This window comes from Nanorana parkeri, unplaced genomic scaffold, assembly GCF_000935625.1.
Source record: "Nanorana parkeri isolate BGI_ZX_2015 unplaced genomic scaffold, ASM93562v1 scaffold259, whole genome shotgun sequence".
In the NCBI taxonomy this organism is placed as follows: Eukaryota; Metazoa; Chordata; class Amphibia; order Anura; family Dicroglossidae; genus Nanorana; species Nanorana parkeri.
Genome location: NW_017306527.1, coordinates 1024932 through 1050103, shown reverse-complemented (window position 1 = coordinate 1050103; position 25172 = coordinate 1024932). Strand labels below are relative to the sequence as shown.

Genomic DNA, 25172 nt, shown 5'->3' with positions numbered 1-25172 from the left:
ATTTCTTATAGATTAGGTCTCTTTATTTAAAAAAAATGCCTGAATGCTGTATTTGGCGTTTCCAGCTATGGTATATGCTACAGCAGGTAAAAGGGCCTATGCAGGCAGTTTCAATGGGCGAGCACACAAAATAACCCAACTCTGTTTTCTTTATGCATTTTTCACTGTATTTTAAGAGACACTGGCTCCTTTCAAGGCAATGTGACATTCTTTGCCAATAGCCCCCCAGCAAATTATTCTCCCCAAATTACGCTCCTTCGCTGTCTCACAACTCTGTTTCTCTAACAGAGCAGGGCCTCTGGGAGGGACAACAGGCAACACCCCTCTTTGACAGTACCCAGGTCTAAGTGGCTGACTCGTCAGGACCAAACAAACACCTATGAGGGGGAAGGGCAATGACATCTACCCTAGAATTTTCCAAATTTCGTAGTGGACAGCAAGGGCAGGCTTAATGGGCAGAGGGAAGAGAGTTGGTGGAAATCAGTCAAGAAGCAGTACCGAAGTGAAACAAAACCAGAGACACACAGATGTTTTTTTGTTTTTGTTTTAAAAAGGTAATGGCAGACATCTACCGTGCTTCCCCAAAAGTAAGACCTAGCGTTATCTTCAGGGATTTCAGTAATACAAGACCTACCCCGAAAATAAGACCTAGTTCGGTGGAAGATCTTATATTACAGAAATCCCTGAAGATAGCTCTAGGTCTTATTTTCGGGGTAGCTGGACATATAATGGAAATTTACATGTCAAGACCTGTCGCAGCTCCCCCGCCTGCACACCTGTCTGCTGCTGAAAACTACATTTCCCAGCAGGCACAGCGCGGGTCGAAGTGAGGTCAGGGAACTTCTGACTGGTGGCTCCCTGGACGGCATCAGAGCGGAGAGATCCAGACAGCTGCAGTCAGGTAAAAATAAGACATCCCCCGAAAATAAGACCTAGTGTCTTTTTTCGGGGGCAAAAAAAAAAAATATAAGACAGTGTCTTATTTTCGGGGAAACACGGTAGTGTTGTCTACTCATAGACATGACTCCTACATATAGAAGATCACAACAGAACACAGATTTGCTTTGGAATAATGCTAATCCAGTCTATCACAGAATTGAAGAGATGCACCTGTAAGGTTTTCCATTTTTATTCAAGCAGACATTTTGTACAAGTTTCACAGGTGCTATGACAAGAAAACAAATACAGACAGACATACTGACACAGTAAGTGCTATTGCCCAATGGAGTATTCTAAAATAAAAAAAATCATCATATTCTCTCCAGCGATTTCAGAGGCAATTATGAAACAGGTGCAGGGTTAAGTTCCTCAATTTCCATTATCAAGCTGTGCATATATGAAATACAAGCCTGTATTTTATCAGTTGTCTAGAAAGAATTCCACGGAATGAATTTAGAGATGTTTTACAGCTAAAACGTGTTTTCAAAATAGATTATTACATACAGCAAGCATAGGCACCTGAATCTGTCTTTTGTAATGCCTTGCACAGCCGCATTTAGACTTCAGAAGGGGAGTGGAAGCACATCTCGCTCTATTGCAACACACAGTATGGTCTATAAAACACTGGAAGCTCCAGACAGGAGGACAGAGCTGAGACCTCATTAGTGTCCTTCTGATCGTTCATTGTCCAGTTAAAGGCTTGGAGTGGGTCCTAAAACAGGATGTACGGCTTACCTGCAGAGTAGGCACAATCACTGGCTGTACTATTTGCCAGAATTGTCTAGATCACATCACAAGACTGGCTGAACAGAGAACAAATCTTTTGGCAGGTGTGACAACTTACTTATACCGTAGGTGTTCTGACTTTTGTATTCAGCTGTTTGCCTGAAGTTAAACTAAATCTGCCATAATGAGATGCAACACTATTTACCCACTGGGGCCCAAATTGTCGTTTTCATTAGACCTGGTCTGCTTAATTCCACTCACAAAACTTTCATGGTAGCATTAGAGGTCGATTATTTACAGCATTACATTAATAAAGTGGTAAAGCTCTTTATGTGCGTTTTGCAACTTATTTACCAACAAATATTAAGCCTTTTTGTATTAAAATGTAAACTTGGGTTTACTTTTTTCATGACATACACACTTTATGTTACCAACATAAGAGCTACCAGTTTTTTATATCACTAAATGTGACTAATCTATGGCTGTTGCCCTTTAAGCAGCAGAGTCCATGATACTTCATGGTCAATAAAGAGGTTTTTACCAGGGTCATGTAATACAGTCGCAGCAGAGAAATACTCAATGCACCCTCTACTCTATACAGTACTTTACACGTAGAAATCTTTCTTGGAAACCTATGAATATCTTTCAACATTTCTACAGATCAAAAGACTAAAAACTAATGTTCTAGTGTATATGACTATGTAAAAAAAAAAAACCATATATACCACAGGAACTATAGAGAGACAAGACAGGACAAGTAAATACTTGAGACACGCGATGACATCCAGGGTTTGTGAATCACCAGTAAAAGGTTTTACTGAGGAAATTTGCTGCAGCATTAAACCAGCTTCCACTGTTCTCCTCCTTTAATGCTGGCCGAGCTAGAGCTTTCTCTATGTCCTTCTGAGGACTTTCTTCTTCTGGTAAATAGTCTGGTAAGCATGAATTCTTTTCAACCGGAAGACTTACACTTGGCATTGGGAGATACACCTATATGGAGAAAGCATCACATAGTGTACGTTACCTACAATGTATTGTTTTCAGTACAAAAGAATGTTGCCAGCCCTACTTATTATACAGGATTTATATAGCACCAACAGTTTGTGCAGCACTTTACAATATAAGGAAAACATTACAATACAATTCAAGACGGTAAGGAGGGCCCTGCCCCTGGGGGCTTACAATCTAAAATAGAGGGGCAAGTGATACATGAGGAGGTAGCTGTGTGGGGATGAATTGTTTGAGAACGTGATGGTTGAGTGGTTAGGTAGGAAGGATCGCCTAAAGGCAGTTAGAGTGGGAGATAGAAGGACAGGTTGGGGATAAAGAGTTCCAGGGGGAGGGAGAGACTCTAGTGAAGTCTTGAAGGCAAGCATGGGAGGAGTTAACGAGGGAGCTGGAAAGAAGAAGGTCTTTTGAAGGGCGGAGGGGACGGTTAGGGCGATACTTTGAGACAAGGTTTGAGATATAACTGGGGGCAGAGTTGTGGATGGCTTTGCAAGTCATTGTTAATATTTGTACTTTAATCCTTTGGGCTATTGGAAGCCACTGCAGGGATTGCCAAAGGGGGGTATGTTTAGATTTTATTAGACCTAAGCAAACAAATCCATAGAGCGTGCATTTCCAAAAGTCACTGATTTGTGAAGGTTTAGGGTTCCTGCTCACACATAGAAACTGAAGTTCAGGAAGAAAGATCAGCAAGACTAGCCCAACCACATAATCCAGAATCCTTGTCACCAGTGACATCGGCACTCTGTCAAGATCGCCAACATCCTTGTATCCATGCCACCGGTTATATCTACACTCTGGCAACATAGCTCACACCCTAGTATTCATGCCACTGGCTGTGTCTACACTCTGCCACACACAGCTCCCACCCTAGTATCCAGCCCACCAGATAGACATTCATTCGGTTTATGGCTCTAGTAGCTCTTCTAGGGAGACCCACTCTATTAGTTCTGGTCACTACTTTTACTGGGTCTGAAAGAGAGAAAGGCAGATTTCCTCGTACTTCCTGTTGTATCTATAGGACAGAGAGTAAAAAGGTAAAAACCTTGAATGAGATTAAAAATGGCAAAAAAAAAACCAAAAAAAAAACAGCCTTTAATCATTCCCAACTCTCTAAAATGAAGAAAAAAAAAGTCTTATATATATTATGGCTGCAACTAACAATTATTTTCATAAATCGATTAGTTGGCCAATCATTTTTTTATTAAAATCGGATAGAAAACAAACAATAGTCTTTTAGATTAAAATACACAAATGGAGTGTTACAAAGTTTGCTTCAGAATAAAAATGCATACACATTTTTTTGCAATCGAACTGTACTGGAATGCACGGCATTGTGGTACCACACGGTCCAGTGCGGGCAAGGAGGTGTGTTTGGGGTGCCATTGAAATGAATGGCACCGCAATGCATATCCCACAGCAGAATTTCAGGCCAAAACTACTTTTTCTCAATTTTTTTTTAAAATAATTGTATGTTTTATATTAGGCATTTAATTAGTTTAATTGATTTAAAATAATCTGCATTGAAAAACTCCAAGCCAATATAATGTCTAATCTATTAGACCCCTAGTGTCACCTTTCCACTTCAATATCTTTAGCTGGGGAATGTAAACACAGAAGGTAGTCGCTGGGAGCAATAGCACGCGCCCACTGCCTGCTGTCAATCAGCAGAGGAGGGAAAAAGTTCTCCTTCAGGTCTTCCTCTGCTGACTGATGTCAGGTAGTGGGTGGCTGCAATAGCCATTTACAAAAATCGCCAATAGGAAATTGCTCCCAGTCGCTGGAGGGTAGACTTGTTGCCGACTTTCTACCGCTGGTTACAAGTCTGGCGGAGGCATGGGAGGCAGTGGACAGCGGTGGCACACACAGCAGTAGCACAGGGGGAGAGCATGGAGGCCGACAGGGGTGGCACGGAGAAGCATTGCGGCTGATAGCGGTATTGCCTCCCCACTGCAGCATTCTGTGTCCCGCATGCAGTGGACAGAGCAGAGGCAGTGAAGGTGGGGTGAGGCTGGAGGGACATTTAGTTACGGAGCTCTCCTCACCTCACTGCTGGGGACCGGGTGCAGGGGTCTGTGTCTGGGTGCAGCAGATATTGGAGGGGACACAGAGCCCAGGAAAAAAGCAAAATCAACTAATTGATAATGCGAATCGTTGACAATGAGTCTCATTAGCATCAATTAGTTGTTGCAGCCCTGTTACACTGTATACACACACAATTTTATGACATTGATACATTAAGCTTCAATGTGTTGACCAATCCCTGAAAAGTGACCGCAACACAATCACAATAGGATATAGGTGCACACATACCAGATTGTTACAACCTAGAAAGACTCGTGTGCAGCAACTGTGAGAGATCCCAGATATTACATGCACACCACACAAATATCAGCTGTGCCATTTTTCTCAGTAAATGATTTAAGGAAATGGACCAACCCCACTTCATTCACAATTTCCCGTTATGATCATTCTAAAATGAATTTCATTACAGATTTATATGTGGTGTAGAAATTGTACCTCTTTGCCCGATTCATTCTTTATCACTTGCTGTGCTTTCAGCACTTTGGTTTCTGCAATTGCCGATGTTAAACACTGTAAAAAAAAAAAATAAAAAAAAAAAAAAAAAAAAAAAAAAAAAAAAATCATCTGGCCCTTAGCAGGTCCCACAGATGAATAACACATGACATATTACACCGGGTCATTATTTCTTTTACAATTTTACCTAATTGTTTTTACTTATTTTACCCAATATTAAGACCCGCTAACGTTTAGATAATTATTATGTTCCGATACATAGAATTCAAATAGGGCGTACCTTCTTTTTCACTTGACTATATGAAATAAAACAAGGGTCATTGGAGAAAAGACACCAGGACTCATCTGTCCAAATCCTCCTCCGACTATCAGTCAATGTATAGACCGGGTGCAGGCTATAGTGTGCTCCCACTCCTTTAGCAATACTTGTACAATCAGTCGCACAAAACTGGTATCCATAAAACCCAGCTTTATTGTTATAGGATCCAAGTCAAAAATGTATAGCAAATACACCACCACAGCATCTCTGCCACTCCAACACCTGTCACGCGTTTCAACGCCTAGGGCTTAATCAAAGAGGCCTCTATGATTAAGCCCAGGTGGTGAAACGCGTGACAGGTGTTGAAGTGGGAGAGATGCTGTGGTGGTGTATTTGCTATACATGTTTGACGTGGATCCTATCTGGAACTTATCACAATAAAGCTGGATTTTATGGATACCGGTTTTGTGTGGCTGATTGTACAAGTATTGCTAAAGGGTCATTGCACAGCTTTATTATAAAACTACAGTACTAAGAATTTACTCTCCACAATTTAAATCAGGGACATTAGAGTGCATTCTTTTTGAACATTTTCTTGTTGTATTCATTTTTTAACATTCTTTTTGTACATTTAGCATTTAAATTCATACAATGTACATGTGGGTGATTTGCATAGATTGGGGCAACTTGCGGTGTAAAATCCTCTAGGTGATGGTTTTCCAGAAATACAATCTCCCGCCCCTGCTCCTGGAGGCCAAGCATTCCATACAAAACCTTTAAAGTCTCACCACGTACTTAGGCACACACTCTAGATTCTTCAAACATTTTAAGACTGCCTAACCAGTAACAACAACAGCAAGAAAAAAAATGTACTAAAGTCATTGGAAACACAAGCCAGAGAAATGGTTTAAAAACTAATTCCCCAGTATACATCACGGTTTACAAAAAAAAAAAAACACAGAAAGGACAAAAATAACTAGAAAGGGAAAAATTACGGACAATCCGTACTTACGAACCGGGGTCCACAGTTCTCCTAAATGTACCGGCACCTGCCGGTACATTTAGGAGAACTGTGGCTGCAGCAGCCTGTGTCCCTTCAAATCGGCGCTGCTCTCCCCGCCTGTGTTAGTGGAGGCAGCGGGGACACAGACCGCTGCATTCCGCCACTGCCTCCCGTACCTCAGTTGCTGTCCCGGCCTCTTCCCCGGTCTGTCGGCTTCTCTTCCCCGGTCCGGCCGCGGCTCCTCTGCCCCGCCTCCTCTGCAGGTTGGGAGCCATACCCAGCCTGCTATTGGATATTGTAAATGGCAATAGCCAATAGCAAGCTGGCTATTGCACCCGCCCACTGCCTGCTGTCAATCAGCATGGGGGGACCCGATAGAGAACTTTCTCCTTCAGGCCCCTCCTCTGCTGATTGACAGCAGGCAGATGCAAAAGCCAGCCTGCTATTGCAATTTGAAATATCCAATAGCAGGCTGGCTATTGCTCAGAGCATTAAAATTACAAGTTTAAAAAAATAAAAATTTAAAAATGCAAATTTAAAAAAAAAATAAAGTTTATAAAATAAAAAAAAAAACTTTTTTTGGTGTGTCATTTTAAAATAAAAAAATGTTTTTATATTATTATCTTCTGAACAACAGGAACAGACAGCAAAACAAACATGACCCTTCCTTATGCTATCCAAAACTAACAAATGTTATTTTGGCTGGAGTTACACTTAAAAAAATGTACCGGTTGCAACTTGCATACAAATTGAACTTAAGTACAAACCTACAGTCCCTATGTAACCCGGGGACTGCCTGTATTTGTACTGTTTTACCTTTGAAAAAGATTTGTAAAGTTTCCACTAGCAAGAACTTTTACCGAGATAGAATGTGCCAATAGAATGTGCCAAATAGAAATATAACAGTTTAAAACTGAACTCAGATAGACAATCAGGTAAATATAATGTTCAAATACATATATGAACCATTTTACCTGCCTATTGATTTGTAATTCTGTTTGGCACATTTGTTGCTTTACAAGACTGGCTAGTTAGGGCAACCAGTTCCTTGGGCCCCTCAAGACTACATTGCAGTTAACCAATACAAGGTGGTACAAAACCCACTCCAGCATGTTTTTGGAGAAGAAAGGAAAAACAGGACACTGATCAGGTCTAGGTCAAAAACCGGCACTCGCAAGGGGATCCATCCATCCAGTACTTTATTTGTAAAAAGGCATAACAGCAGCAAACAAACGCTTACATGTTTCAGCCCCCAAACTGGGCCTTAATCGTAGCCCACGTACTGGCTATGACTGAGGCATGGTTCACACCTGGGCATTTTACAGCGCGTTCCTACGCGCTGTAAAACGCTCAACATGTAAAAACCAATAATTGCCTATGGGCATGGTTCCCACCTGGGCGTTTTACAGCGAGTAGGAACGCGCTGCAAAACGCCCAAAGAAGTACAGGAGCTTCTTTGGGGTACAAACTAATCATTCTCTTGCTGGACCAATACCGGGCATAGCACAAACGACACAACACGCACAGCACAACATGCAGCGGATTACACATACGCACAGGGCATACACACAACACGCAGCACAGTAGGGGTTAATCACTGCTCTAACTTCTGCAGAGTTTCTGATGACATCTGTCTGCATTGCAGTTCCTTGAACACACCTAGGTGTGTTCCCCACAATGTCCACAAGCAACCAGTCAAAGACACCTGACCTCCATTAGACCACACTTGAGATGAGCACATTGGACAGGACTAGAATACAAAATTCCATCCAAGCCAGGATCAAGACAATCTCCTCATAGCAAGATCTCCTGTTCCTCCAAGATGGTAGAGGAATGCCATCATGGTGATGTTGTCCAACTAAATCCATGTCACCTTCTAAGGAGATGATCCCACAAAGGGTAGGGCCCATCAGTAATAACGGTTTTCGTGAAAGGGATCCCAACTGCAGATCAGTAAGATCCTTAAAACCAAAAACTCCATCTACAGCCCTATTGCTTCAATTGTACAGTGAGCCACTGGTGGATCCACAGTGGATGTAGACCAGTTACACAAAATTCTTTCCAAATGGGAACAAGTGCAGTAAGCATTTGAAGTGGGTTAAAGGGCACATTGGGGTACTTTCAGAATTGTTTGATTAATAGAGAATTGTATTCTTTTTGAATCCAGGCAAACAGAAATCATGAACCAAATAATTATTTACAGATTACAAAAACATATCTGCAAATTTTCAGTTAAACTGATCATTTGCAGTTCTCAACGTTCATAAATGAATCTTCTCATCTCTCCATTGCCCATCTGACATCCCACCAAGCTAAATGCTCACGGGGGAATTTATCAAAGCAATTGTGACAGTTTTAGCCTCTTAGATCATTTTTTTTTTATGTGCAAATCTGTCTTTTAACATGTGCACCTGTTTTGACCTGAGCTTGCACTACTTTTCCAACTGCACGTGTTTTACACCTGTTTTCATCTGCACTTGTCCTGCGGCTGTCTGAAACTGGAGCATTACCTAACAAAACAATCACTACTTAAGAAGTCCCCATGACCACTTCTTCAAGAAGCGACAGGTAAGCTTTTTGCCTGGAGTTACAAGTCTTCTTTCTGGGAGTCTATTAAAACCTAATTTAGCAACATTACACTAGGATCATAAATCTGGTGCAAATATATTCCGTGCAAGTTCAAACACTCGCAATTGCTATGATAAATTCCCCCCTCAGAGGGGAATTTATCAAAACTGGAGCAGACAAAATGTGGAGCACTTGCCCAGGGCAACCAATCAACTTGTCCCTTCAGTTTGTTCAGTTAAGATTTGAAAATGAAAGAAGCTGATTGGTCACCATGCACAGCTGCTCCAGTTTTAATAAATTCCCCTTTGTGTACTGGAGCAGGAAGTAAATCAGCTGGAGTTCTTCCTGGTTCCACTATTCAACTGCCTTTACAGGAGTGTGAAAATCTGAGACCTTCATTGCTCACCCCAGCAAACCCCCAACACCACTCCCCATGCCAACTTTTACAGGCCTCTGTAGTTGTCTGCGAGCTAGTTACTGGAACAAGAGTGCAGTTTATGTAAGCTACCAATAAGATAGTCATCCTTTGTAATATATTGACAAAAATCCCGCAAATATGGAGAACTACACATCATATATGCATAACTCATGGCGTGTATATATAATACTCAATTTACCTGCTTCTTATGTTCTCCAAACTCACCATCATACCAAGTTCATGCCTCATAATTTCACAGTGATGAGCATTCTCACACAAATAGCAAATTGTCTGTTTTGGAAGAACAACAAAAAAACATTTGCAATACAAAGCACCAAAATTGAAAAGTGGCTTAAAGCACATAAGGAAAAAACAAAACAAAAAAAAAAACTTAGGGTTATTAATGTTGGATTGGATGGATAGGACAGAACAGCTTCCTATCCTCCACTGTTTAGAAGACAGCATCCAATGCCTTTGCCCCCATTCACACCTAGGCGTATTGTTAATATGCGCGACTGTCGCGTGTTTTTTTTTTACCGCGATTCGCGGTAAAAAAACGCGCGGCGGTCGCGCGATTGACGGCTACTTGGCTGTATCCCAATGGAAAACGCCCTACAAAACGGCCCAAAGTAGTCCCGGGACCTTTTCAGGCGTGGGCCGTTTTGTAGGGCGTTAGGGACGGGCGGAAATACGGCGAGGTGGGAACGAGGGCATTGACTACAATGCAATTGATATTTTTGACCGTTTTGTAGAGCGTTCGTCGGGCGTAGGACACGCTACAAAACGGTCAGGTGTGAACGGGGCCTTAAACAACCTTCCCTGCTCTTATCTCAGGCCCGTCCCAGTTGCAACAAAGTACCCCTTATTTTTGACAGGAAGCATCTGAGCAAATGCCTAGAAATCTAGTCACATGACTAGCTGCCATAATTGTCAGGAATTACTTTTTACACACCCTAGCCATGAAGTCAGGGCCATTAAGAATGCCTCAGATGCCAGTAAGGGTACTCTCAATGAATAGGAGAAGGCAGTCACAGAAGTTCTGCCAGGGAGTCAGGAAAGGTCTTGCACTATTAAGTAGAGGAATTTCTGGCCAATAAAAAGGCCAAGCATACAAGAGTCTGGTGCTGGATGGATTTGTCTACAGGTATCTTAGAGTGTCTGTTCTTATGCATGACTTATAAAAGTATAAAATGGCAAAAAGATTCATTTAAAACTCATGTTAGAGAGTCAAGGTCCTGTATATAGCCTGGGCCTAGGATTCAGCATACTGCCAAAGAACACAAGCACAGGTACATGCACTGCACCAGTAATGTTTTTTTGTACACTTTCCTAGACAGCTACAAAACTCTTATAGATGACTAATATGGACTTGAGACTTGGTAGAAAGCATGTGAGGTCAAGCAGTAAATGTCAAATTTCAGCTGAAAAAAATATATGCTTGTTTTACTAGGATGATCTAATAAAGGAGATTACTTACCTTAAAGCAGACCTTTACACTCAAAAATAACATTCTACCAATGCATCTCTCTATGTATGAGGTTTAATAACATAGACATGTCAGGTGTAAAATGCTGTGATTGTGAAATACTTACACTTGCAGAACATTCACTTCCTGCTTTGAAATGCAAAAGGATTTAGATTGCCAAAGCAATGCACACTGAGATTGTCTTGTCATCAGCAGAGCATTGCTGGGAAATCTCATCTCAGGGAAAGGCATTTTGCTCCCCTGAGATGATGTGCATGGTCACATGTCCTAGTCACATGTGCCAGATTTCCGGGAAGTAAAAGATTCAGTAATCTGCCCTTGAAAACATGGCCACTGTCAGAAGACTGGGGAAGAAAAGAAAAATAACGTATGCAAAGAATACAAAGCCGGCAATTATCTAGATGTGTGTGTAGATTGTCATTACTAAACATTTCTAAAAGGTGTGTGTGTTGTGATGACAAGGCAAACCCAGTGTGCATTGCTTTGGCAAACTGAAGTCATTTTGCCCTTTCAAAGCAGGAAGTGAATGCTCTGCAAGTGTAAGTATTTCACAATCACAGCATTTTACACCTGACATTAGTTATTACTAATCACCATACATAGTAGGGATCCATTGGTAGAATTTGATTTGAGTGTAACTCACTTCACTTCAATGTAACTTGATTAGGCTCACCACACAAGCTTTCATGTAAATGGCCAATCTCCTTAATATCTACCAACAGCTATGTATTGCAGGGATAGGCAACTTCAGCACTCCAGCTGTGGTGAAACTACAAATCCCATGAAGCATTGCAAGACAGACAGACAGCCACAGGCATGGCTCCTAGAGGCATTATGGGATTTGTTGTTTCTTCACAACTGGAGTGCCGAGGTTGCCTACTCCTAATGCAATGGCCTGCTGATTGGATACAAACTGATTGGATAGTTTAGGGTGGTAGTTATGAGCCTGGGCTTGCTGTGAACCCAAGTCACCTGAGTTTGGCCAAGCCTGCTCAGAACTGTAACCACCACTCTCTCCAACCAGCCCAATCAGTTGCGGCAGGGGCATTCCCTGCCCCTCTGTGACGCAGAACTGTAGGGCAGTGAGCGCACTTTTTGCAACTTATTGGGCGGAGCTTTAAGTCACAGTTTTGAGTGGGCTTGGGCAAACTGGGTTCACACACCAAGCCTAACCTCATCACATAGTTTTGGTAAATCTAATGTTGATTGTAACATATGTGGTGACCCTAAGAACTATAATATCAACATGAAAACAATATAACATGTGTGCGCTCAACAATGGGTTTTCCTGAAGCCCTGTTACAAAGCATGCTGCTCCCCTGACCTGTAGAGCGCCCTCCACTACATTTGGATCCTGGTGGCTGAGAAGGAGGATGAGCCCTGCCAGGCAGCTCTTATCATTCACGATCCCAGCTCTGTTCCGGGGCTCGGACGCCAGGCTCCTCAGATGGCTGACCACAGACACGGCATCCATTCCACGGATAGAACGTTTTCACAGGTGTCGGAATGTGAAGGCGGAAGGCAGGTATCCCAGCTGCACCGCAACCGTTACCTGTTCCAATGTGCAGGGCTACTAGTAGTAGCCGATTGGCTCGTTCCGCCATCACATGGGGATGCAGCGGAGAACTGGCCAATCAGGGTGTTGCGTGTGATCTCGCGGCGCTGAGTTTGAATGAGTCTCGTGCTGTTTCCTGATCAGCGGAGAGGTGAGAGGAGCTCGGAGTGTCCAGACTGTCCAGCGACTATATAGACATCGTGCGGGGACGGGGGGCTTCCGGTGTCGGTAAGAATCCTACAGTATACACCCGGTATTGTCTTAGGAGGAACACAATCACGTCGCTTGGAGTGTTCTCAGATAATCCTCCTGTAGGGCTCCAAACGTTCCATATGAAGCCCCCATTCACACTTCAGTGTCAGCATTTTTACCCAAGTTCATACCTTAGTATTGGGTAAAAGTGCACGTGTTCATGCAACATGTCAAAAACGTTGGATGCGTTTACGGTGCCATAACTTGTTAATGGCACCCCAATTGGGGCTGGTAAAACGTATATATCAAATGCACATGAAAATGTTTGTCACGCATGCAGCAGCCCATTGCTTAAACGGGCAACCCGGAAAGAAACTGCATGCAAACGTGTGTTTGCGCAGCGTGAAGTGTGTTTTTTGAAACGTGTTTCTCAGGCTTGAGCAGTTTTATTTTAGCCAGTGGAACACAAGCTACTAGTTAGAGGTGGAGATGGTTGTTAGACGCAACATGGCATTTAGATGTTCCCGTTGAAGTCTATGCGGCCAAAAACAAGCAATTCTGCCCAAAAAGAAGTCAATTGTACAATACACTGAGAGGGCAAGTTATCAAAACTGAAGCAGACAGAATCTGGAGCACTAGTAACCAATCACCTTCTCTTTCATTTTCAAAGCTTAAAGGAAAACTATGGGCTAAGTGTTTTTCCCCATATATAATCTCTTTAAAGGTCATGGGAGGACATATATTAAAGGAGAACTATGAGGTGAGTGATTTTCACTCACCTCATAGTTCTAGCCGATCTGTGACAATAAGACTGTCACAGGTCGGCTCAGTAGATCGGGAGGTGAGCGAACACATACCGGCGTTCGCTCACCTCTTGATTCTGTCACTGCTCTCTGCCGTGATGGGAGGGGCTGGATTCCCCCCTCCCCGCTCCGATCTGCCAGCGCTGACTGGCGGAACGGACGTGGGAGGGGGCGGATACTGCTGGCTCTGCCTTTAGATAGGCAGAGCCAGCTGTCAGTCACGCAGCTGGGCGGATCCCGGCACAATTGTCGTGATCCGCTGCGGCGTCTCAGTATACCGCGAGCAGCAGCTCGCGGTATACTGTGGCGTCTCAGTATACCGCGAGCTACAGCTCGCGGTATACTGAGCCTAGGGTGACGGGAGGACGCTAGTTTGTGTCCTCCCGTTACCCTAAGGAGAACTATGGGGAAAATACTTAACCCCATAGTTCTCCTTTATGACCCAATGCTCATTATATAGCAAGCTATTGCTGTCTAGGATACTGTCTGGATCCACCCAGCTGCGTGAGTGACAGCTGGCTCGGCCTATCTGTCTGCATCTACTGTTGGTGGTCGGTAAGGTTTTAAATATTTACTGCATGAGTTCCATTCTTTCCATTTTATAAACTGACAGTTGTTCTGCTTTTTCAGAAGGAACACAGAATGTGAAGGTTCTTGAAAAGTTTTTAGGGATCGGTCTTCCTCTGGATAATCAAATGTCTCTTCTTCTGGAATTTATTAGACAGCTTTTAGACTACCTGGGCATTCCGCCTGACAGGGTAAGTATACCTTGTCTCTGACAAGGCAGGCAGAGGGCAAAATACCAGTCATCAGTATTAGTTGTGCTCTCCCTGCAGCAACTCTTTTCCCCATTAAAGCAGACCTTTACACTCAAAAATCAAATTCTACCAATGCATCCCTCTATGTATGATGAATAATAATAATATAGACATGTCAGGTGTAAAATGCTGTGATTGTGAAATACTTCCACTTGCAGAGCATTCACTTCCTGCTTTGAAATGCAAAAGGACTTCAGATTGCCAAAGCAATGCACACTGAGATTGTCTTGTCATGAGCAGAGAATTGCTGGGAAATCTCATCTCAGGGAAAGGCATTTTGTCCCCTGAGATGATGTGCATGGTCACATGTCCTAGTCACATGTGCCAGAGTTCCAGGGAGTAAAAGATTCAGTAATCTGCCCTTAGTAAACATGGCCACTGTCAGAAGACACTTGCAGAGCATTCACTTCCTGCTTTGAAAGGGCAAAATAAATTCAGTGTGCCCAAGCATTGCATCCTGGGAAGGTTACATGAGCAGAGCATTGATGGGAAATCTCATCTCAGTGAAAGGCATTTCCTCCCCTGAGATGTGCATGGTCACATGTCTAGTCACATGTGGCAGATTTTCAGTAAGTAAAAGGAGAGCTAGTAAACTGCTCTTAAGGTGCCCATACACTGGTTGAATTTTGGACAGTTTTTAATGTACCAGAGGAAATTTTCAGTGTGTGTGGGGCTGTCGGCTCCCTTTCAGCCAGCATTCCTCGATCAGCTGATTAAAGGAGCCGACTGGAATTTTTTTCCGATCAATCAGAGCCGGCAACCAATGAGCTGCCTGCTCTGATCGGGTATTCAGACAGCTGCCCACAATCCCTGTCAGAATACAATGTGAATAGCGGGATTCCTCAATTGGCACGCTGTTTGTGTTGATGGAGGAATCGGGTCAATTTTTTTCTTCTAGCTTGCGGTTTGAACGAAAAAAGTTGATAGGTATATGGCCAGTCTTAATTAACATGGCCACTGTCAGAAGACTGGGGAAGAAAAGAGAAATAAGATGCAAAGAATACAAAACCTGCAAAGTATGTGTTTGTAGACTGTCATTAGTAAACATTTCTAAAGGTGTGTTTGTTGTTATTTTAAAGATATGGGTAAAGTTCCTCTTTAATGTCTTTTTCATGTTGGAGCCACACCCCCTAATTATTGATCTGATAGTTGCTGAGGCATATTTAAAAGCAGATGTTTGCACTGCAGGGTTTCAGATACAGCTTTCCCTGCAGCAAAAAGAACAGTGAGCAGCACAATAGTGACATCACCAAATCTCTTGAGCAGTCAGAGGCTGCAGTGCCTAAAATGACCACACACTGCAGATATAGTATACAGCTTTGAGGCTCAGGGCCTAGGAAGTGCTCCATTATTTTTCAGTAGCGTTCAAGTTGAAAGGCAACATTTTCAGGCTACCAAATTGACACAATTAGCAATTCTAGATGTTACTTATAGTATATTTTTCATTTTTTGAGTTCACGTCCACTTTAAAGTGCTTCTACTAATTGTATTGGGGGTAGCCCCACTGCAAGGGTTAATACAATTTTTGCCCGGAGTTCCTCTTTAAGCATTTTTCCTTATTAAACTGAATTCTGCTTGCTAAATAATTTGATCCCCTGATTGATTGATTTGATCTCCTTGAGCATCTCCCTGGTCTTCAACCATGCCCGTAGCATGTCTGTAGTCTTTTGACAATCCCCTTTAGCATGCCCACAGTCTCTAACATTATGTGTGGCCCCCATGTCACGTAAGTTGCCAGTCACTGCTATAATGTATATAATTTGCCTAAAAATAATTTTTTCCTTAACAAGTCTCAACCATCAACTAAAATAGTTTGTTTTTGTTTTGTTATTTTGTGACAGCTTGTGACAATATGGGGAAATTATATCAGCAGACGTAGTTTTCTTCGCGCTCTAACAAATCACCTTCCTCCAGTATTATTTCAAGGAATTGACCTACAGGTATTTGTTTTTATAATTTGATGTTATCTCTAAGGGCAGGTTGTTTAATCACAAAAGTTCAACGCATTTAGTGTGACCCAAAACATGTGCATAGGTTTATGAATTATTGGGATAAGCTTCTTTTAGACATGATCTGTTACAATCAGGCTACATATGAGGTGACCCCCATTATTGTAGTTGAAGTCAACCTGTGCCCAGAATATGTGCATAAAACCTGAATGTACATTTGGAAAAAAAGTGAATCATTTAAGCTGGCATGTCCTCCGTATGCTGAGACATAACCTACCAAATAAGGTTAAAGCAAAGTTCCAGCTAGAAAATAACAGCCCATTAAAAGAAGGGGGGGATGCTGCAATATTTACCTGTAATCCAAAGCAGTCCACCCAGTAATTCTTTTGATGCTGACAGTTTTCAGATTGAATGACTGCCAGTGTCATTTCACCCACTTACTGTGAGCCCAGGCTGTCATGGACATGTTCCTGGGGGCAGCATCAGCCCACATTGCCAGGGCTCAGAGTATCACTGCACTAAATGGCGCTTACACAACATAACGTGAGCACTGCTTAGCCCGGGAGGAAGCACTGCTGGATGAGAAAAGTAAGGACCCAGGAAGTCATCATACTAGAGATATATGGGGCAAGCATTATAGTAAGCAGATCGCGGTATACTGCGGCGTCTCAGTATACCGTGAGCTACAGCTCGCGGTATACTGAGCCTAGGGTGACGGGAGGACGCTAGTTTGTGCCCTCCCATTACCCTAAGGAGAACTATGGGGAAAAGCCTTAACCCCATAGTTCTCCTTTAATAAATATCACATTGGTGTGAAATTGTTATTTTTCAATATGAAGTAAACATTGAAGACTGTCTGCGTCCAATTTGCAGGCATCCAGACCTGCATGTATATGCAGGTTCAGATTGGCCTGTAACCACATGCAGTCGTGTCCTCTGTATTGCGTGCAGCCGGGATGTATAGTCGGCTGCACGCAATTACACGCTGCACTTGTCCCTCCCGGGAGCAGGTCTCTGCACAGCTTGCATGCCCATGTAAATGAGGCCTTATAAAATAAGCTGTTAATTTATCACCACAGTGTTTGTTTCTTCAACAAACACTTCATGAGTACCTGCTCTTAATGCAAGCCAGGAGCAATTAATATTTGTTGGAGGAGAAACCCAAGTTGACCTTCACCTACAAAATAATTCAAAGATATAATATTCTGTTAACTACATGTGGTTAATACATGTAACAATTATGCTTAGGATACCAATTCCTTTTTTATCTACCTGCCCTTCTAACTGACCTAATGTCTATATAAGGCCAAAACTTTCTTCCGATGAGGATGCCTTTTTCTGGTGACAACCTTTTATGATTTCGCCTCACTTCTGTTTGTGTCTTCTGGACAGGAAGTGAAGGGAAAGCTCCCCTTAAAGGACAAAGGGTTTTTTAAGCTAATCCAGAAAATTAGCCCTTTTATACTTTTTGTTTCTAATCTAGGATCTGCAATTATTGGAACGCAAAGACTATGGCTGGACTCGCAGTGTGGTACGAATCATTGGAACTTTACTGCCTTTGGAACCTTGCCCTAGAACACATTTCCAGGTTTGTGAAGAATGCAACTTAACGAAATCATCCCATCAGCAATAAAAAAAATAACTGCAGATCTGTTCATTTATGTTTAAATATCTTTCTTTGTAAAAATAAGTGGAATACTTCTACAGGATTTCACATCTTTCTGGTTGCTAGTACTGCCTACCAGCCCCTCCCCTGCATGAAGCCCGATTTGTGGGCATTCCCTTTGTGGAGCTCTACCAGAGCTCTGTTGTAACCACCCTATCTGCTGTGAGTGCGTCTGTCAGAAAGTCCTATTTGTTTAAAGTGACAGCAGACAGGACAAACTATCCTATACACTGTTGTTTAATTTTTTTTTTTGCTGAGCAAAAATCCCCTACGTCTAAGCCCACAAAATCTCTGGCCTCACACACAGATTTTTAGGTGCCAAGTCTCTATCGTTCCACATAAAATGACACTGATGACTAGGTAAAATGTGTACTGGTAAAGTTCTGAAGAGATGAAACACTGCAAAGCGTTGTGTGCATGGGGATTTCAGAGTGTACTCATTCCTTTGCCATGATTATAGTTCCCTTTTTTTGCATCGCCGTATTCTAAGGGGTGGAAATGGATACCAGAAGACAGTGCACCCGCAGCCAGTTGCTGCTTAGTTGTCTATAGCTGCGTCATTGTAATTGATGCTGCGACAGTCACTGCATCAAACAAATATAATGAAGCTGCTTCAGAGGGCTTGACAGCAACTGACCACAGGTGCGTGTGACATTACACATCTCCCCTCTCCCTGCATGAGTTTTGTGGCGCTAGTCTTGAGTGTGTGCCTGCTGCTGGAGACCAGTGCTGTCAATCACAACTATTTGTCTCTTACAGAGCACTGTGGACAGACCAAGGAGGGAAGCTTAGTTGGGGCTGTTGACCACGATAGCTCTGTATCCACTGCACCTAGCAAAACAGGACAAAGTGCCACATGCACTTTGCCCCCTGGGGGGCAGGATGAAGAAAACATCTCAGCTAGTCTGTCATGGATTTTGAAAGAACGAAGTAATATCAGTACCGAAATGCTGCTTCAAAGTAAACATCTTGTATAAGTGCAGACTTCAGAACATGCTTTCTATATTCCTTTTGTTGACCAGAAAAGCCGTACTTGGGCATTTCTCTGATTTGGTTTCTCTAGGCTACGTTCCTACTCGGCTGCCATTCCCCTATCTAGCAATTACTGAATCAGGGCTACTAATTGCAAGCTGTCCTGCTCGAGTTCTCCTCTGCTAGACTTTGTCAGCACAGCCCTGCATAACTCCATCTTTTTTATTCTAAGCACTAGCGTCCCTCCCATACTGAGCTGTCTGTTTCTTTCCTTTCCCTGTTATTTCAGTGCAGCACAGACAGCACTGTCACTCTACTACAGAAATTTAGGAGCTGGCTTAGTTTCTGGCAGAATCGCCAAGTATTTTTCTATACTTGCAGAATTTTTAAAGACCCACTCAGGGCAGAGCTCCAATGCATACACATTTCACCATATGTTTGTTTTAAAGGGTCATTAAACCCTCAGCGGTTTTTGCATATATCTACTGCTAGCAAGCAGTAGATATATGCAAAAAAAAAAAAAAATGTTTAAACCCAAAACTTTTAAAAAGGGTTTAAACTTAACTGTGTCTTCACCGCGCGCTCCCGTCCATACATCTGGAGAGTCTCGGGCGGCCGCAAAGGATCTTGGGGCGGGCACATGCGCACTTCAGATGTTTGGCCGGTAGACAAGTAGAGACACAAGGTAGGTATATGGAGCAGCGTGCACCAGCACAGACTCCGTGGGACATCAGAGGAGTCAGCACTGGATCGGAGACCCGCACCAGCGCTGGAGGGAGAGCTGAAAAGGACAGTAAAGAAGAAGAAGATGATCGAATCAAGAGGCATCATTTAGGTAAGGTAAGTCCCTACAGCAGGATTGGAAAGGGGGGAAAAAATTCTGACTTTAATGTCACTTTAAGCTTTTGCCCACAATACACTTCAAAGTAAACCTTGTCACTGCAAGCCAAAATGTGATGTATACACTTTAATATATTTTCAGTAAAAAAAAAATGATTGTAGGTTTTTTAAAAATTAATGTATGCATTTTTAAATCTTTAAATGCATTTATAATGATCCTTTTTGTCAATTTTGTTTCTAAAGCACGTTTTAGTCCCCGAAATACTGGAACCTAGAGGGAAAGAAACAGTCTGCAGGCCTGAAATCTCATCTCTGGCTGATGCCCCATTTCTTATGAATGATGATATTAAGTCTTGCACCAGATTTAGGTAATATTCGTGTCTTTGTGCTATGTTCACAACATTGTGTTTCTCAGATGATAATAATGACATCTTTCATCAGACATCACCTTTCATCAAATATGCCAACGGGAGGGTACAACATGGCAAGGCGTAGTGAAAAGGACCCAGGACTGTCAATGATGGTTCAGAACAACAGCGTTTCTGAAAATGTTCCTTTAGCACCAAGTGAAAATGCAATTCAGAAGATAGCTGCTTTGGAAGATGAGCTGATGCAGCTAAGAGCACAGATTGCTGCCATTGTCGCCATGCAAGAAACAAGAAACACACATTCTTGTAAGTTACTTGTGTTAAAAAAAACTTTGTAATTTATGTAGAAATGTTTTCATTTAGGCCACAACTTGGTAACGCCTTGTTCCCTTTCTTTGTGCAGGTTCTGAAACGTTGTCATTTGGTAGCCCTTGTAATGCTCTTCCTCCTCCATCTTTAACCTCAACACCCATTAATACTCAGATCCTGCTGTCTACACCAGCTCCACCCCCTCCTCCGCCACCACCTCCATTGCCCATTCCACCTGCTAAGATTAACTCTGCCAAATCTGCACTTGATCTCATCAAAGAACGTAAGGCATCTCACAGACAGACGAGTCCAAAAGAGGTAGATGAGGCAGAAAAAGGCAATTTAAATAATGTTCCTAGTATGCTGGATGTTTTGAAGGATATGAACTCGATTAGACTTCGTGCTGTTGAAAGGTAAAGATTTTTTGATATTTTCCAAAAGTAGTGATTCAGCCAAACCTCCCCCCCTAGTTTTGGAAGGTTTAACCCCACCCACTATATCCATCTGTTATTTCCATGGAAAATAGGAAGTGAGTGGAACTTTACCCGAGATGAGAGGTGAAATCCTATCTTTGACAGCTAGTACCAAAACAGATGCACCCAATGGTTACTTCCCCTCTGTCCCTTTACTGGTGTCCACTGTAAAATTCTAGATTTCCCATCACTTTCTGTTTCAATGACAATGGTCACCAGGCTAGAAGGTGATAGCCAATTTACTCAATGAAGACACAGACTGCAATGGAAACCTGAGAGGTTTATAACTGTTGCCTGCACTACCCAAAATTAGAAAAACGAGTTTTGCTGTAGTCGTGCTTTAGGTGCCCATGTACAGCTCAGCTATTGGGCAAATTAGGCCCTTGTCTGCTGATTATTGCACATGTGTAAGAGGAGTAGTTATTTCAGTATCAAATGTCCAGGATAGTAGGTACAGTCATATGATGGTACCATATGTTGTCATATGCTGCCGCTATACAACCATGATCCAGAACTTTGACGCAGTCGAGTTTAGAGCCAATCAGTTCTTATTGCCCGCATCAACCAATCAGACTCTGCTTTTCATGCCTATAGAGCTGTGTAGGGTGGTTGTGATGAGTTGTTAGTTTGTCCTTCAAACATACATGTGGCCAACAGGTCTTTTCTACTGTGTTTATGTTAATATTCTTCCTTTTTTTTTCCTCTCCCGTAGGTCCCCGGGGGGTACACCTTTAACAAGAAAAGATAAGAAGAGACGTTCTCTTAATGACCCTGCAGCTATTATAGCTCATGCACTGAAACTGAAGTTTGCACATAGGCATAAAGATGAATCATTAGACAAGGAAAATAGATCTTATGAAGATTCTCCCTTCTCCAGTCCTGAGACACCAATGGTACCGTGTATATATACATTCCAAGAACATTTCTATACATTTTGGGGATGCCTCAAAGAGTAGGTCAAGGGAAAATGGGGAAAACACATATGCATGACATATCTACAATACATACACATTTCACAGTGGTTTATCCCTTGTAGAACCCGTTCTCATCATATGTGTTCAGGCTGTGCTGGTTGATTTTTTTTTTTTCCAGCACAGCCCGAAACGCAAGACAAGGCAATGCCTTATCACAGGTGGGCACAACCGTTTACACCACTGTGTTGTGCTTAAACAAAAAGTAAGTCATGCAGTACTTTTTTAATAGCATGAAAGAGAGACAAAGTACAGCTGCATCGCACCTCGGTGTGCCCAAAGAACTTAATGATATGTCACTTTTGATTATTGATCGTGTTTTTAGGGATAGTGATTGATTCCTAACAGCGTGTATTTGTATCGCATATGATCACATGCAGTGTGCCGGTATTCAAATGCAGCAGCTGTCACCCGATCATTAACTTGAACAGGTGACAGCTGCCGCTTGCAAATGAAGGGATTTCTGCTGCAGGAAATCGCAAGTTCCTGGCACAGGAATCCCTAATTGTGCCTAAAATATAGGTGTGAATGGAGCCTTAGTACAACTGAAGCGGGTGCCAACAGCATGCCTCCTTCTCTTAATGTTTTGTTTTAGTAAAAACATAAAGAATCGTAGTTTCAAACATAGTTAATTAAAATCCAGGTCTACTTTATTGTGTAATTCTGACTATCTTTTTATCCACAGTTTGGGAGCCATCTACTGAAGCCAATAGGAAAGAGACCTATGAAAGAAGTTCCAAGAAAACAGGTGTTTCAATAATCTGAACCCTGTGTTCAATGAATTGCATTGAGCTCCTTTTAACTGAAAAAATATTGAAACACGTCTACAAACTCATAACAAGCTCTGGGTCTCTTCTATGGATTTTCTTCTGTGTGGACATGTTTTAAATATGCTTTACTGTATGGCTGGGTTCACACCTAGGTGTATCGAATATGCGCGATTCGCTGTAAAAAAAACGTGCGACCTGGTAGGTGAGGGCTACCAGGGTAGCGAGGGCTACCTGGTTGTATCCCAATGGATACACGCGGCAAATACGCCCCAAAGAAGCTCCTGTACTTCTTTGGGCGTAGGGCGTTTTGCAGCGCGTTCCTACGCGCTGTAAACGCCCAGGTGGGAACCATGCCCATAGGCAAACATTGGTTTTCACATGTTGAGCGTTTTACAGAGCGTAGGACGCGCTGTAAAAGGCCCAGGTGTGAACCAGGCCTAAGAGTTTATCAGTTTTATTGATTTTTATGTAATGGGAGTGGGGGTTATATGACTTTTGGTCTGCAAAATAACCAAACCTAAAGTAAAATCATTGGGAAATACGGAGCATTGTGACATGAACCTTTCCGGTACCACTTCGGTCCCTTTTATGATATGATATGCTCTCTTTATGTCATAGAATACCTACTGTTCTGTTCTACTTGGGCTCCAAATATAACCGGTATCCTTGCTGTTATATACTGCCATTCCACACTATTATTATTCCACACTTCACATATCATCTGCTTTGTATAGGTGTTTGCTGCCTTCTATTTTGTAAGCACATGTGACAATGGTTATTACTGGTTCTAATAGATTAGGACATGTTTTTCTTATTACAGTGCTGGAGATATTTTGCTTGATACAGTACTGTAATAGCATTCTGACACTGCATACAAAACCTTCCTCTGTTTTATATGGTATTTAATGTAATATAGTAGCAATGTATGTCTTGTTTTAACCCCTTCGTGACCGTGCCTGTTTAAACACTCCCGGCTGCTTTAGCTTTACTTACATTTGTAAAGCCAATTGTCGGTTTTACAGTAGAAGAGATTCTGGCGACTCAGCTGTTGCCAGAATGCTTCTAGGACTGGTAAACGGCCCCTCCTGCGGACCCAGGACCGGCATCTGGGGTGTTGGCGGGAAGCTGGAGAGGAGAGCGGCGAATGTCTGTTCACCGATTTCCTCCCCGTTCTATGGGACCAGGAGCGATGCGTATTGCATCACTTCAGGTCTCATAGCTGTCAGTGCTGGGCTCCTGAAGCCTAGCAATAATTTATTGAAGTGTGATCCGCACTTCAATAGGTTATATAAAGTGTAAAGGTGGTTCTAGGGGTCTTTTAGACCCCCAGTATCACCTTAAAGAGTACCTGTCACCACCAATCTGCTATCACATGAGAGGGCTTGTAAGCCCCCTCATGTGATGGCAATTAAAGTAAAATAAGTTTTAAAAAATCTCAAATTAAATGTAAAAATAATTTAAAAAAAATGTAAAGTCCCCCGCAAGCACCGTGTGCGCCTACTTACGGAAACGATGGTCGCACTACACATGTTTGGTGTCGCTGCGCACGTCAGAGTGAGAGCAGTAATTCTAGGACCAATATTTATGCTGATCTCAAAACGGATGACCTGTAAGGGTTTTTAAAGCGTCGTCTATGGACTTTTTGGGGTACTGAATTTTGTTGTCGTTTAAGAAATGCACACAATTTTTAACCTGGACATGTTTGGTATCTTACTTGTTGTAACATCTTTTATTTTTCAAAAAATTGGTATTTTATTGTGTTTTGGGCACTACATTTAACTAAAGTGCATTTTTCACAACATTTTGGGGTTTGATGATAAGTTGCGCTAATGTCGTGCAACATAAAAATTTGCAACTGCCAACATTTCATTCTACAGGATCTTGGCTTTCAGAAAACATAGAATGTTTGGGGCTTTTAAGTAGTTTTCAGGCCTAAAATGTGGATTATAACATGGGGGGGGGAAAGGCCTCGGTCATTAAGGGGTTAAAGTTGATCTTTTTGTTGCAAAAGACAAAGCAACACTTACACTTCATTATAAGCACAGTCAACCTGCTTTACATGCCATGCTTTCCCTGGAGCCCAGAAAAAAAGACCTTGTATGCTTTAATTTGAGTTCTAGGGGAAACATGCTTAGCTCTGTCTGTTTTTTTCAAACTAAAAACCTGCACAGGAAATTCTGGGGCATCCGACATTTGTAAGCTAAGTATAGTATAACCTTACAAGTGACTTATCCCAGCAGGGGAGTAAAAACAATGTAAGCATTTGCAGCTGGCGGGCAGAATTTTTTGCTTTGCATGGAGAAAAGAGCAGGTTCATTAAAACACTCATTGAAAAGTAAGTTCAGCTAACCCATGCTGGCCTAAAAAGGTATTTTTTCTGGATAATGCAAATCTTCTCAACTACGTGTAGTTGCAGAGAAACATCTCTCTTCATTGTTAAGCTGCCCATACACCTTACAACCATCGCACGACTTTCCTTGTGCGATGGTTGTAGGTCATTTAAAATTTCGTACGACCTGCCCATCTTGGACAGGCAGATCG

General features: G+C 42.3%; 2 protein-coding genes across 2 annotated transcripts; one reads left to right on the top strand and one right to left on the bottom strand.

Moving 5' to 3' along the window:
* Positions 1-2417: 2417 nt before the first annotated feature.
* Positions 2418-12442, bottom strand: LOC108787394 (armadillo repeat-containing protein 1-like). Its single transcript, XM_018556931.1, has 5 exons — positions 12270-12442; positions 9659-9750; positions 5492-5507; positions 5194-5268; positions 2418-2655 (listed from the first exon to the last, which is right to left on the bottom strand). The coding sequence occupies exons 1-5, from the start codon at positions 12417-12419 to the stop codon at positions 2464-2466; spliced, it is 525 nt and encodes a 174-aa protein (XP_018412433.1). The 5' UTR covers positions 12420-12442; the 3' UTR covers positions 2418-2463.
* Positions 12443-12711: 269 nt separating this feature from the next.
* MTFR2 (mitochondrial fission regulator 2) lies at positions 12712-22621 on the top strand. Its single transcript, XM_018556930.1, has 9 exons — positions 12712-12728; positions 14126-14253; positions 16155-16253; positions 17746-17850; positions 19984-20108; positions 20182-20414; positions 20512-20830; positions 21603-21783; positions 22547-22621. The coding sequence occupies exons 2-9, from the start codon at positions 14191-14193 to the stop codon at positions 22619-22621; spliced, it is 1200 nt and encodes a 399-aa protein (XP_018412432.1). The 5' UTR covers positions 12712-12728; positions 14126-14190.
* The last annotated feature ends 2551 nt before the right edge of the window (positions 22622-25172 follow it).